Source organism: Schistocerca piceifrons, unplaced genomic scaffold, assembly GCF_021461385.2.
Source record: "Schistocerca piceifrons isolate TAMUIC-IGC-003096 unplaced genomic scaffold, iqSchPice1.1 HiC_scaffold_851, whole genome shotgun sequence".
NCBI lineage: Eukaryota > Metazoa > Arthropoda > Insecta > Orthoptera > Acrididae > Schistocerca > Schistocerca piceifrons.
In genome coordinates this window covers 152,032-168,401 of record NW_025729115.1, presented here as the reverse complement: position 1 = coordinate 168,401, position 16,370 = coordinate 152,032, and the positions used below count along the sequence as shown (strand labels likewise).

The 16,370-nt window shown below is 39.8% G+C and overlaps 1 protein-coding gene across 2 annotated transcripts in view; it reads left to right on the top strand.

The window, feature by feature from the left end:
- LOC124771004 overlaps positions 1-16,370 on the top strand; it is a 114,679-nt gene that overhangs the window by 81,214 nt on the left and 17,095 nt on the right. For both annotated transcript variants that reach the window (XM_047249260.1, XM_047249261.1), the window contains one exon: positions 8,577-8,688. In XM_047249260.1, the coding sequence (XP_047105216.1) occupies positions 8,577-8,668 (92 nt within the window). In that variant the 3' untranslated portion in view covers positions 8,669-8,688. The remainder of the gene's footprint in view (positions 1-8,576; positions 8,689-16,370) is intronic.

Genomic DNA, 16,370 nt, shown 5'->3' with positions numbered 1-16,370 from the left:
ACAGCAAACTCTGATGCAGGCTGGCCATGCTATTAGGTGCAAATGCAGCAACAGACCAGCAGCTTGCAGTGGCCCGGTGCAAGAGGCACCCAAGTGCAGACTATGAACCGAGTATCCTTGGAAGATATGCTGAAATCAGTTGATGTCAGCCAGCAGCAGGCCCCCAGTGGGAGGCACTAGTTCAGCTTGTGGCAGCATCAGGACTAGGCCCATAGGTCAGCAGCTAGCAGAGGCAGGTATTCGTTGTATTTGAGACCAGTGACCCACATCAAGTTGACAGCTGGCGATGATTATATCCCCTTGCAAGCAGTGGTTGATGATAGATACTGTTGGGTCAGGAAGGTCAGCTTTTATTTTGGCTTGCCTTAGAAAAACTGCCACTGGGTATCTTATGAGGCCAAAGCAACAGGTGACAAGCCCATTGTGTGGTAATCTGCACGTGCTTCATTGCCAGAGTAGAACATTCTACCATGGTGGCTCAACATTTTTCCAGTGCTGCCAGTGGAATGTGATAAGCAGCTTGCCAGTGCTCTTGGTCGCATGTTGTATAACCGACTTTGGAAGGTAGAGATGTAACAGCATAGAAAATGTACTCGGTAGGGCCACGTTAAACTAAAAATGAAATTCCGTATATTCTGTGAAAAATGAGGAAATTGTACAAGATTTAAATGATGGAAGGATTAAAGTAAACACTCACCATAAGGTTGAGGCGTTGGTAGTCACGTAAACAGTACTGTAATTGTCATTGAGATTTTGGAGTGTGTACCTTCACACATATGGCTACATTGTCCCATCACTGCAACTTAACTGAGGCAACCAAATAATAATGGGAATGTAACAGAGTACGCTGTACTAAGCAAAACTATTCAGATGAACATCGTGTTTCAAGTACAGTGCAAGGAGCTCACTATGTTGCATTCCCAGCCCATCGCTTAGATGGTTGTGGGTGGCATCCCGTTTTTAACAGAGAATAAACAGGATGATTTAGGTGCAACCTTGAAAAAATCCTGAGAAAATCATTGTGCCATTTAGCACTTCAGACTGATGTGTCAGTAACATCATCTCATAGAACTACGTACAAATTTAAACAAACTTTACGTAGTAACAGTAGACCGTTAGCTAACCAATTCACACACTGATACACAACATCTGTACTGTAGCTACCTGTTCCAGCCTGTGCAGGTTGACCCTGAAATACTCCTTTTATCTCACGAAACATGTCTGGCTTTATCAGGGCATATGAACTCTCAATACAGTTGACACTGAAGCTCTGAAATTGCTCATCACCTACATCAGGAGCAGGGTGTATATGACCCAGGACAACAGGGAGATCCGGGAAAAACCCGGGAAAACCTGGGAATATTTTAGAATTCTGGGATATTTTGTTTGTTTTAGTTTTTAGTTAAATTTTTGTAATTTTGACTGGTAAGAAATAATACTCTAGCAAAGGATATTACTGCATCCCACTACTGCAGAACAATACTGCAGCAATAAAACATGAACGAGAGAAAAAAACAAAAATAAAACCTAAGTTGCGAAGGAAATGCGCCATGTACTCAACAAAACACAGTGCCCATACTAGCGTCTGCCAGTAGCAAAATGTATCAAAGGCTTTAGGAACACAGTGCAATGCTTCATAACAACAAATTGCCTCCGATGAGCAAGATGTCACAACTGTTTACATTAGATTCGTGTGAGCAGTTGTGAGCGGGCCCATGCGCATGCGCAGTTGAGTCGCACATGTACTTTCTCCCGCGTCTGGCTACAAAAGTGTCACCATTAGCTGTATAAGCAAGCAGCAACATGCTACCTGGAAAAATTGTACTGGCATGCACAAGCTGCCATACTCAGTGGGAGCAAACTTGGGTATCTGCCCTGGGCAGCAATTTAAGTCAAGCATTAATCGTCTTGCAGATCAATGAAGTTATTTTTGTCAGTTTGCTTAAGAAATATAGCTTTATTAATCTTTTCTGCTGAGGCAGTCAATTTATTTGAAACAAAGTGTTTAATTCCACACTATTGGCTAGTTTCAACTGTTCGCTGCATTTCAAAAGAGTATGCTTTCATCTTCTAGCACGTATGGCATTATGCCACAATAAAGAACCAAAAATGAGAATACAGTACTGGTACTTGAAGAAAATTTACAACCAAATCTGGACATACGAATGTGCACTTTAAACCGAATTATGCATTTTAGTATGGTTCACAAAATTCCTCTGATGTCTTGTTTCTTTTATGACATAATGTAAAATGTTTTAATGTTTTACACGTACGAACATACAGGCTTCCTGCATCATCGTAGCTGTGCAAGCGCGGTGACCCCTGTTATCTGGCGTGCTCTGGCAACTGCTGAAACAAACCTCTTTCTAACAGGTTGTGGGAAAATATTGCAAATGATTGATTGAAAAGTGTTACTTTCAAAGTAAATTTCCTTTTACGCAAGATGAACTAAGTGCGAGAATGCGATGAATTTCTTAAATCACAGAGCGTTTGACTCTCATTGAAAAATCGACTATTTGAGGATGACCATTTAGAAAAAAATTTGAGCCCAGGAGATCAGGCATATATGTCAGCATTAAAAAATTTACTGGCACATTTGTGTGATGTATCTTAAAGTGTAACACATGCAAAAAAGATCAACATTATACGTGAAAGTTTAGCTTCTCTTTCAGCTTATTAATTGTCGAGACCAGTATTATATGTGAAAGCTCTGCTTTTTTGTAGCAACACCATGTATATTAATTTACACCATTAACTTTTCCTATTTGTGTGTATGTGCTACTTAAAGTGATAATGTTGTTGGCTGACTACATCATGTGTCCTAAGCTCTGAATATCTGCTGTTATCAGTTGACGAGATCACGTGACATGAGCTATGACTGACATACAAAAGTGCATCACAATCTCGATTTCAATGCTTCGGAAAGTAACATGCGGTGTTTGGTGGAATTTGAATTTATACTTTCGTAATATGAAAATATGCAGTGTACATGGCCTTTTTTTCTGAGTTTTGTTTTCTAAATGGCTTAGAAATTCTACACCGGTGTAGAAAACCATAACCATTCAAAGGATTGATAAGTTTTACAATTCCGAGGAAAAGTATGCTGTCAATTAACATGGTAGAAGTGTATTTTCACCCAGGAGAAAGTGTGTTTTTAACTGGGAAATCCGGGAATTTTTTTTCCTAGTATGTGTATACACCCTGCAGGAGCCTCTGCACAATGTAAAACTAGGAGTGTTGTATGCAGTTAGTGCAACAGGTCTTATTCTACTTATCTTCTCCCACCAAAACATAACTTCTGACACGTATTTGGACAATATTCTGAAACCTTTTATTCCAAGGAACTAATGAAATGACCAACAGGTATATTGGTTTGCAGGACTGGAGATATTGCATATTCTGTATGGGAAACACCCTGTATCTTCAAGACAGAGTGGAAAGATGCATTGAAACTTTAGTAAGAGGAAAAATTTAAAACAATAAGAGCAATGAAGAGTGCGATTGCACTCAGTAGTGTGAGTGCAGCACTTCGTAATGGCTTTCTTACCCCCTTCTTTTTAATTTCACTAAAAACTGGATAATGACACTACACTTACCCCCACCCCCAACCCCTGCAGTAGTCGAGCAATCTTCTTTGTTCACGAATGGTAGTAACAGGCATATCTGCTCCCCCTGCTGCGAGCAAGTGGAATGGTGATTGGCTTGAAGATCCCCTGCTGACACCAGTCTGATGTGTGTTGTTGCACTCAGTCGGGTGAGTCGTAGTGACAATGGGCCAGGAGGCCCGTGGATACACTGCTGACGGAAAGAAAGGTGTTTATTGAACTTCAATTACACATTGCATCATTAGCAAGGCAAACACACCTCACTCTGTTGGCCCTTGCCAGCGCTGGCTTGTGGACGGCTGCTTCTTTCGGCAAGGAGTTTCTCACACATAGACTCCCTGCGATACTGACAACAGTCCAGAGGATGGCCAGCAGCCTCAGTAGGTCATGGATGTGGCATCAGTGGCACTGTGTATTGTGCTGTGATGGTGTTCCTCTGGGGAACAGCGTCTCCTGGTGACTCAGCCCTGCATGCATTCATCGCGGTGACGTGTAGAGACTGCTGTGTGTGGGACAAGATCTGCTGCTCACTGGCATCAGTCGGATGGCGGCTAGCAGGTCAGCAGCACTGTGGCACCAAATCCCACACACATCTCAGCGCTGCTGGCAGCTAACCCAAACTAGTGTCAAACCTGTGGCTGCTGATGATGATGCTCAGTCATCTCATCATCCAACATGGCCCTGGTGTCGTGGTATTGCCGAACCCCGAAGTGTCTCTCTTCAAAATGCAGATATTTATTTGGGCCTGGTGACCATTTGTTATACCAAAACCTGCCACCAAATCATTTAGTCCATAACAGGAGTCTTGCCCTACTGTGGTGACATTCGCCTGCTCGCTACGGCTATTACCATTGTGTGGTGCAGTTTTCCACTGAGTTTGGCTAGCCCGTCTTGCAGTCCTGTGTACTTGTTATTCTGACTCGCATGTTTCCACACCATGACTACCAGCCTACAACTGCTATTGCAGAACTTTACGGCGGCTTTCTTACCACTTCTTATTAATTTCGGTATAAACTAAGTAGCAAGACTACAGTATCAAGAAAAAGAAGAAAATCAGATGTCGGGTGTATACCACATTTCCTTGGTTATTACGTGTGAAGGCACTCTAACTAACAACTGAGATACAAATGCGCAAGCAAATAAAATTGTTTTTAAATGTCTGTGTAGTTAAAGAGATGATACAGAAAGCTAAACACATAGCTAATCATGAAAATAACTACACTCTAGAAATAATGCTGGGGATGGTGTATACAGTCATCTTTGGCATTAAGAAAAGAAAGGCTACCCAACGTGATGGAACATCTGTAGGAACATTTAAAACTGAAGGAAAGATAACGGCAAACTTATTTACAGAATATCTTTGAAATAAATCAATTCTCTCCTAATGTAACTGGTATTCACTAAAATATGCATAAAAAACTGTGTAATGAAGCAAAGGACCAAACTGATTTCAGAAGTGACTATAGCATAATGGACAATTTCCAAGTTGAGAATGAAATTGTAGGATGAAGCAAAGGAAATGAATTATCACGTTGCATAGGAGTCAAAGATTTAACAAATTTTTTGACACTTTCAACCAGACGTATACAACAAGATATTAATTGATCCTATTTCAGTATACTGCTGAAGATGTCTGTCTTACAGCTGCCTTAAACTTTCGAACTGTAAACGTCAGTCGGACAAGGAGATTTCAAATCGCCAGAACTATTCTCAACAATCGTAGAGGACATTCACAGTGCCCTAAACTGGGAAAAAAAGAGGGGAACATTTATAACTTGCTTTTGATTGTACTGTTTTCCTCTAGTGCAGATAAAATTTTCACCACTAATGCAATAACTTAGAGAGAAAGCTTGGAGGTAGATATGAAAATAAATCTTAAGAAGACTAAAGTAATGCATTGAGAAGAAAACAGAACAAATTAACAATGAAGTCATGGAGTCAGTTGATTAATAGTGACTTTAATGTTAATGAATAGGAGTAGGGAAAGATATGGAGCAAGGCAAATGAATAATAGATGGACTAAGCAAGTAATTTTCTGTATTCCAAGAGGTCATAATTTGTGGGGAAGTCTAAAGGAAGCTATTACCCAGGCCTAAATACCAAATGGCTGTTGATGATGATGATTTTAAGAACCTCCAACTTCCTGCATTGTACACTATAGACACCTGGCTGAAAATGACTTAAAAGTTCCTGGCTCTCTCCATTCGTAATTCTGGAATTCAGTATGGTGTTGCCCCACCCTTAGCCCTGATGACAGCTTCCACTCTCGCAGGCATACATTCAGTCAGGTGCTGGAAGGTTTCTTGGGAAATGGCAGCCCATTCTTCACGGAGTGCTGTACTGAGGAGAGATATCGATATCAGTGTGAGGCCTAGCACAAAGTAGGCGTTCCAAAAGGCCCCAAAGGCATTCTATAGGATACAGGTCAAGACTGTGCAGGCCAGTCCATTACAGGGATCGAATTGTTGTGTAACCAACCTGCCACAGGCCGTGCTTTATGAACAGGTGCTCGATCGTGTTGAAAGACGCAATTGCCATCCCCGAATTGCTCTTCAACAGTGGGAAGCAAGAATGTGCTTAAAACGTCAATGTAGGCCTGTGCTGTGATAGTGCCATGCATAACAACAAGGGGTGCAAGCCCCCCTCCATGAAAAACACAACCACATGATAACACCACCACCTCCAAATTTTACTGTTGGCACTACACACGCTGGCAGATGACATTCACCAGGCATTTGCCATACCCACACCCTACCATTTGATTGCCGCATTTATCAGCTGTCAGTGGTCTCTGTTAGTCAACAGACAAGGTGGCCTGTACGCTTTAGTGCTATACGTGTCCTGTCACGTTTCCACTTCACTATCACATTGGAAACAGTGTGCCTAGGGAGTTGATGAGTGTGGAAATGTTGCTTACAGGTGTATAACACAAGTGACACCCAATCACCTGACTACATTCGAAGTCCGTGAGTTCTGCGGAGTGCCCCATTCTGCTCTCTCACTGTGTCTAATGACTACTGAGGTCTCTGATATGGAGTACCTGGCAGTAGGTGGCAGCAAATTGCACCTAATATGAAAAATGTATGATTTTGAGGGTGTCCAGGTACTTTTGATCACATAGTGTACCTGCCAGTGTGTGTGTGTGTGTGTGTGTGTGTGTGTGTGTGTTCTTTAGCTCAAGAAAGGATTTATTCCAAAAGGTAACAAGTTAGCCTTCCCTTTTATGTGTAACTGTCGATAATTCGACACTTCCACTATTATGTGAGTGGTCCCTTTTACTCTTAAAATATTTACGTTCTACCAGAACTTTCCTTCTGTATTTTGTTACTTTAATGCAGTTTATGCCACTAGGTAACGATCAAAGATTTTTGTGAGAACATAATGTCACCATGTGGGGTCACTAACAGCTTTAATGATGAGTGTGGAATTTATTCTTTTCTTCTAGTGTTGTTTGGGTTACCGTTCTTTCCAAATTGTGATGTGTTGGTTATTTTGAATCTCATTGATTTTATGAATGTGTGATTAGGATATATGGATTCATTTCTGACATTTTTATTTCTGTAGGTCTCCCTTTAACAGCGTTTTTTTGTTCGAAAATTGGAGGAATGCAGTGGAGTACCGCAGCCTTCAGGAACATGTTCAGTAAAGCACTATGATGTTCCAAGCATAGGACAGTTTTGTCTTTTATAAGTTAGGAATTATGGAGACTGCAGTTGACAAGTTAGAGGTAGCAGAAGAAAATATTAAGAATAGTATTATAGCTGTGATAAATATTGGCATCAGTGTAGGAAAAATGCATGCACGAGAAGAAATCCGGTGACCATAAACGACAGCAGCGATAACAACAACAACAATGACAACACCCATAAAATGAAAGACAATATTAGATAATAGTAATGACTGCTTTGACAAATGTCAAACATTATGTAAAACCCAGAACTTAATAGCAAATTTTCTTTGTTCCCTTAGGTGTATGATCATTCCCTTGTCAAATATTTTTCAAAGGTTTGGAGTAGCAAAGCAGTTTAGGTGTGACTCGTATTTGGGAGGACCTGATGCAACTGAATCCAATAAAGCTGTTGCATGTTTAAAGGGTTTATGTCAGTCATTCAAAGTGGAAGGCAAATGCTCTCCCAAAACACTGTTTTTGATCCATCTGTCTTAATAATTAACTATATTTCAGGTGATCTCACTGGGTGAAAGAGGTTGGAGAGGCAGTTCTCTTTCAGTGAGACACAACGTAACTGAACAGTTGATAATGGATACATTTGAGGCATTTTTCTGCAACAGTTGTTTATTATTGATATTAGCTTTTCATCATCTTCTTACTTAGCAAGAATTTACCGATATTTTGCACCAGTTAAAATCTAAATCATGCACAACTTACATTGAGTAAATGATTGGAAGGATACAACGTACAGATAAAAAGTCGAGCAATGTCATTCAAGGATTCCTAATATAAATTTGAAAGCTTTTACTATTTAGTTGACGGTATGGGGTACTGTAATTGTGTCTTGGATTAACTGGAAAATTTCAGTCTCTTCTTAGTTCATGCAGTAAAGGTTGTTCAGCAGTTCTGGCAACTCAGTGTAAAAGTAATCCTCCTCTCCCCCCTCTCCGCCCCCTCCCCCTCCCCGCCCATCCTACACACACACACACACACACACACACACACACACACACACACACACACACACACCATCCTATGTTTAGTCCATCACTGCCACTGTTCCATTCACAGTAAAAAGATTATTTGGACAGGCATGTGATGACTGGGATAAAGTAGTGAGCAAGGTATTATTTCAAAATTCTAGCTAGTAGTCGTTATTCTTTTGATTCTCTCATGATGAATACACCTGATTCTGACACATTTCAGTAAACTGAGATAACAGTTTGAAAATGGCAATGACTCGTTTGTAGTCCTAGTATTGTACACTCAGTATTAAATTATTTTCCTGAAATTGTTTGCAGATTTAATTACAGCATCTAAGGACAGATCAGTTGGTGTATTGCGCCTGGGTGCTCCAAACCATGGTTGGACAGAATACAGTGAACTGACATGATAGTAAATGCATGTTGCCAGGTATGTAAACTGTGAAGATGAAGATGTTACAGATATAAACTTAAGTAACATGTTATACAAGTTTAAGAGAAATTCACTCACTTGGACTTTGTAGCACGGTTCCTCACATACTAGCAATAAAAAAAATGTCTGTCACAAAATTTCATCTTGTACATATTTCTGGCAGAAAATGGACATTGAAGGTTGGCACCTGTCAGCACTGTAATCACATGTACAACTACTACCTCTGTTGGCATAGGAATAGTGATGTGCAGTTGGTGTAGTGGATAGCATTTTGGGTTAGCATGCAGGAAGTCGAGGGCTCAATTCTGGGCTGAGGCATATTTGTTTTTATTTGCCAGTTTCATTCTGCCATACAGTACTGTAGTATACGCCATTTCTTAAGCCACACCTATCTGACATTTACATAATATAGTGTTTTGTAATGGTGAACATAATGAAAACTTGGTCAGACAAGTGAGAATAGACAGTTGAAACAAATGACCTGTTATAGAACGCAATAACTACAAAAACAATATCAATTTCGAGGTGGTAAAGATGATTGAACTGTTAAATAATTCAGTATCTACTAGTCATTTACGCTACATGCAGTGAGTCCTCTGAGATGTAACACATTAGCAACCAGTGACAATAATTTCCATATTAATGACCACATGACGTTTACAAAGGAATACCTTTCCCTCAGAGCAGATGATCAAAGCAACCCCCCTGCATGTCCAGACGCAGCACGACCCGCTGGATCATACAGCTCTGGATTCTTCACAACATGGCTGCGTCCACAGTTACAAGAACAGCATGAACACACTGTGTTCTTCCATATGCGTCGGTGGAGTAGAATACTTGTGCTCCTTCAGTTGTCCCCACAGAAAGAAACCCAGGGCTTAAGGTCAGGTGAACACGGAGGCCATACAACTGGACCTCTCCATCCTAGCCATTTCCCTGAGAATTTTCTATCTAAATACCATTGCACGTTAATTCCAAAGTGTGAAAGTGCACCATCATATTGGAACGATAACCTCTGTGGAACACGAAGAGGAACATAGTCCAGTGTGTCAGCAGATAGTTTGAGAGGAATGCATGATACCTCCGTGCAGTCAACCACTCAGACAAGAAGTACGGATCCAAAATCCTATCTCTTAATATTCTGGCCTAGATGTTGATGCCAAAGCAAACTTGATATCCTCTGTGGTGGGTGACGTACGGATTAATGTTACACCAATGGTGGGAATTGTGCATATTGAAGACACCCTCACAAGATAATGCTGCTTCATCTTACCATGTTACAGTGTTTATGAAGTCGCCGTTGGCTTCCTGTTGTTATTAGAACCTTCCACAGAATTGCTTCCACAGATGACCATCTGCAGGATGCAGATGTTGCATTAAAGAATAATGACAGGTGCACAGCCCATGCTCGTGCAGTACGTCAATGACTGTGCGTTGCGAGACACGCAGCTGCCTTGGTAAGCTATGTGTACTTCTCTGGGGCTCTTATGGTATGATGTCCAGAATAGCTTCCTCAGTAGTTGGAGCACAGCAAGTCCATGGATGACCTCTGTCATGTTGTTGTGAAAGAAGAGAACTAGTCTTCCAACGGCATGGCTCCAGACAACAAAACACGTTTTTACCTGGATGAGGTCAACCAGGATATCTAGTAGCATGTTCATGAGCAGCAGCACCAGCCCGGCAGTCAGATACACCAATGTCCAGAAGCATATCCACATAATCATTGTTTGTGTATGCCATACTTATGCCACACTGTTTTAGAATGACACAAGAAGAAAATACTATACATGGAGTCTGTTGTGGGTGCGTTACTTCTCTAGCAGCTAGTCCCTGTCTGATGAACAGTGCATACAGTATGAACACATCACTAATTGCGTTGGGCTGGTGTACTTAACGTGGATCACTTCTCTTACAGATATTTTCTGCGTGATTCATCCTGACATTGCTACTTGTGAAACGTTAGTTTTTGAATTATGCTGTTTCCCTAATGCTAATGGACATGATGTTTCCCCATTTCTATTGATAATAATAATAATAATAACAATAATAATAATAATAATAATAATAATAATAGTAAAACCAAACATTCAACACAAACCAAAAGAAATTTTACCAGACAATAGATAACACACACATTAAAATAGACAATCCACCAAACATAACAGACATGGAACACCTTTGGAGCAACATATGGTCAAATCCGGTACAACATAATAGACATGCACGGTGGATACAAGCAGAAACGGACACATACAAGATGATACCACAAATGCCAGAAGTGATAATTTTGCAACATGAAGTCACCCGAGCAATTAATTCTACGCACAATTGGAAAGCCCCTGGAAATGATAAAATAGCAAATTTCTGGCTAAAGAAGTTCACCTCAACACATTCACATTTAACTAAATTATTTAACAGTTACATTGCAGACCCATACACATTCCCTGATACACTTACACATGGAATAACTTATCTGAAACCTAAAGATCAAGCAGACACAGCAAACCCAGCAAAATATCGCCCCATAACATGCCTACCAACAATATACAAAATATTAACTTCAGTCATTACACAGAAATTAATGACACATACACCACAGAACAAAATTATAAATGAAGAACAAAAAGGCTGCTGCAAAGGAGCACGAGGATGTAAAGAGCAACTGATAATAGATACAGAGGTGACATCAAGCTAAAACTAAACAAAGGTCGCTGCACTACGCATTCATTGATTACCAAAAAGTTTTTGATAGTGTACCCCACTCATGGTTGCTACAGATATTGGAAATATACAAAGTAGATCCTAAATTGATACAGTTCCTAAACATAGTAATGAAAAATTGGAAAACCACACTTAATATCCAAACAAATTCAAACAATATCACATCACAGCCAATACAGATTAAGCGTGGAATATACCAAGGAGACTTATTAAGTCCTTTCTGGTTCTGTCTTGCTCTGAACCCACTATCCAACATGCTAAATAATACAAATTATGGATATAATATTACTGGAACATACCCACACAAAATCACACATTTGCTATACATGGATGATCTAAAACTACTGGCAGCAACAAATCAACAACTCAACCAATTACTAAAGATAACAGAAGTATTCAGCAATGATATAAATATGGCTTTTGGAACAGGCAAATGTAAGAAAAATAGCATAGGCAAGGGAAAACACACTAAACAAGAAGATTACATAATGGATAACTACAGCAGCTCCATAGAAGCGATGGAAAAAACAGATGCCTATAAATATCTAGGATACAGACAAAAAATAGGAATAGATAATACAAATATTAAAGAAGAACTAAAAGAAAAATATAGACGAAGACTAACAAAAATACTGAAAACAGAATTGACAGCAAGAAACAAGACAAAAGCTATAAATACTTATGCTATACCAATATTGACCTACTCATTTGGAGTAGTGAAATGGAGTAACACAGACCTAGAAGCACTCAATACTCTGACACGATCACAATGCCACAAATATAGAATACATCACAAACATTCAGTAACAGAAAGATTCACATTAAACAGAAAGGAAGGAGGAAGGGGATTTATCAACATAAAAAACCTACATTATGGACAGGTAGACAATTTAAGAAAATTCTTTATAGAATGAGCAGAAACTAGCAAAATACACAAAGCAATCACTCATATAAATACATTGGCTACACCATTGCAATTTCATAACCCTTTAGATCACATAACATCAACAGATACGAAGAAAAGTAGGAAAAAGAAAACACTACATGGCAAGCACCTGTATCATCTAACACAGCCACACATCGATCAAGACGCAGCCAACATATGGCTAAGAAAAGGCAATATATACAGTGAGACGGAAGGATTCATGATTGCAATACAGGATCAAACAATAAACACCAGATATTACAGCAAGCATATTATTAAAGATCCCAATACCACAACAGATAAATGCAGACTTTGCAAACAACAAATAGAAACAGTAGATCACATCACAAGCGGATGTACAATACTAGCAAACACAGAATACCCCAGAAGACATGACAATGTAGCAAAAATAATACATCAACAACTTGCCATACAACATAAACTAATAAAACAACACGTTCCCACATACAAGTATGCACCACAAAGTGTACTGGAGAATGATGAATACAAATTATACTGAAACAGAACCATTATAACAGATAAAACAACACCACATAACAAATCTGACATCATACTCACCAATAAAAAGAAGAAATTAACACAACTAATCGAAATATCCATACCCAATACAACAAATATACAAAAGAAAACAGGAGAAAAAATTGAAAAATACATCCAACTGGCTGAGGAAGTCAAGGACATGTGGCATCAGGATAAAGTTGACATTATACCAATTATACTATCAACTACAGGAGTCATACCACACAATATCCACCAGTACATCAACGCAATACAGCTACATCTAAACTTATATATACAACTACAGAAACCTGTAATTATTGATACATGTTCAATTATCCGAAAGTTCCTAAATGCAATGTAACATATACCGTACAGTTAAAAGGAAGTCACGCTTGATCAAGGTCCGCGTCACTTTCCAGACCTAAGGTCTGAGAAAGGAAAGAAGATAATAATAGTAATACCGTATGGAGATACTAAACAGAATGCACTTATCAGACTCAGTGTTAAAAGGCATAATTAGTGGTTCCATGGTGATATGTATAACTGGTAACCGAGTTTGGAAACTATGTGCAAAGGACGTTGCTAGCACTACTGGAGACATAAGGCCCTAATGGAATGTAATGGACCTGAACATGGTAAGAACAATAATCGATGGGACCATTTGTGGATGTACACAGAAAACAAGTCCGGAATCTCGTAGATGCAGTGGTGTGAAACAGTTCGCTTCCACAACTTGCAGAATCGAACACTCAACCTTCTGCATACTAACCCAAAACGCTATCCACAACACCAACTGCACAGTAGTGATCCTATATGCTGACAGAGATAGTTAATGAACATGTAGTTACAATGTTGCCAGATTGCCAATCTTTAACATTCATTTACTGCCAGAAATATTCTCAGGGCGAAATTTTGTGACAGACATTTTTGCATTGCTACAAGGTATACAACTTTGCTTCTGCCGTTTTTTCCCCAACATTTGAGGCTTTAATGAAACAAATTGGTTACACATGTATCATTCAAAGTATTTTCCATCGCTGGCCACTACTTTCTCCCATCTTTTGGGCAGTGTACGAATCCCTCGTTGAAAAAATTGTTCATCTTTTGAAGTGATCCATGAATCAGTCCAATTTGTGACTTCTTCATGAGATCGGAAGTGTTGGTCAGCCAGGCCATGCGCCATTGATCTAAACAGGTAATAGTCAGAGGGAGCAATATCTGGAGATACGGTGGATGGGGTAGGACTTCCCATTTTAACGTTTCCACGTACATTTTGACCTCTTTTGCAATTTGGGGTTGAGCGTTGTCATGCTGCAAAATCACTTTATCGTGCCTCTTGCTGTATTGCGGCTGTTTGTCTTTTAATGCTCTGCTCAGATGCATTATTTGCATTCGATAACAAGCACCTGTGATTGTTTCACTTGGTTTTAACACTTCATAGTACATGACACTGAGCTGGTCCCACCAAATGCAGAGCATTATCTTGCAGAGCATGATCTTGGAGCCGTGAATATTAGTTTTGGCTGTCAATGTGGAAGCATGGCCGGGATATCCCCATGATTTTTTGCATTTAGGGTTATCGTAATGAACCCATTTTTCATCCCCGGTCACAATGCGATGCAGAAATCCCTTCCGTTTTTGCCTCTGAAGCAACTGTTCACAAACACACAAATGCCATTCAATGTCTCTTGGTTTCAGCTCACACGGGACCCAAGTTCCTTCTTTCTGAATCATGCCCTTAGCCTTGAGACATTTTGAAATGGCTTGCTGTGTCACTTCCACTAATTGTGCCAATTCTTCTTGAGTTTGATGCGAGTCGTCACTCAGCAATGTCCCCAATTCTGCATCTTCGAAAACATTCTCTCTTCCACCACTATGCCAATCTATGATGTTAAAATCACCGTTCTTGAAGCATTGAAACCACTCACAACACTTTCTTTCACTAATAGCATCCTTACCATAAGTGCTTGAGAGCTTTTGATGAGACTCAGCTGCTGTTTTCTCCGTATTGAAACAAAACAGTAACACCTCCCGCAAATGATGAGAATTTGGCACGTAAACTAAAATTTTCAATCAAGAACAACTTTATGATGCAGACACAAATCAAGTAATGTTTGAATGAGGTTATGTTGACCGAGATCCAAGCTAACTGCCTGATGTCTGTGATTTGTTTCTTTCGACCGCTACTTACCGTTGTTGCCACCTATCGGCAAACTGCAGAAGCAAAGTCATACACTTTTTAGTATGTGAGGTATTGCGCTGCAAAGCCTGAGTGTGTGAATTTTTCTTCATCCTGTATATATGTAATGAAAAGTCCTATAAGCATCATGTTGCATTGTGACCTTTTGATCCTTCAGTTGTTAGTGATATTAACTGATGTGATACTCGAGGCTTTTTTCAGAATGGTTGGCTGCGTGGAACAGACACATTGCTCACCAAAGCACTGTACAGAGAAAATACTTTGGCTGACACTGCACCTATTCTAAAATTTGCGGAGGAGTTGTTTTCAGACTTCCAACTGAGTAGACTGTTCCAAATTTATGCACTATATTGTGATGTTCCAAAATGAAGAGCAGAAACTGCAGAATGTGAAAAAAGAAAAGCAATTCTGCTAGCCAATATAGCTATGCTGCAGTCCTGTTATGTGTGGTAGACTACAACTCCTCAAAGTGTATGGTTGGTACTAAAAGTTGAGCTTGACCACAAACAGAGATTTGAAACCAATAATATATTCTGGTTGGAGTACCGCCAGTGACCACACATAAGGGCCTTGCTGGGAACATCTGAAGGAATTTGGACCAGTCATCAAAATTTTGTGTATAAATAGAATTGTTAAATTGGCTGGAAACTTGAAAATAGTCCTTCAGTAATTAATGGCACTTTAAAAACTCATCTTAATATTAACCAGGAAGAAAGTGCTGAACACACTTACTTCTCTTTTATAAAATTCGAAGCACCATCAGTGACATGTATTATATGTTGTTCACATAAATAACTGTTTGGTAGAACAATATCATATTTATCAATGAAAAATCCAAACTGTGAATGTTCTACAGTACAAAACTCTTTTGTGAATAAGTTTTCAGTTTGCAGCTGTATGGGATAGTATTTAAGCTTAAATGATATGGTGCACTTAAATAACATAATTATTGCTAACAATATTATGTGAAGGAAAGCTGCTACTACCATATAGCGGAGATGCTGAATTGCGGATAGGCGCAACAAAAACACTGTCAAAAATAAAGCTTTCAGCCAGTAAGGCCGTCATCAAAAATAGACCGCACGCACACACACACACACACACACACACACACACACACACACACACACACACACACAGAGAGAGAGTCTCACACAAATGAGGCCACACTGCGAGCAGAGCAGCACCACTACATGATGGGAGTAGCGACTAGGTGGGATTAAGGAAGAGACTGGGCTGGGGTTGGGAGGGGGAGGGATAGTAGGATAGGGGTGGCGGACAGTGAAGTGCTGCAGGTTAGACAGAGGGCAG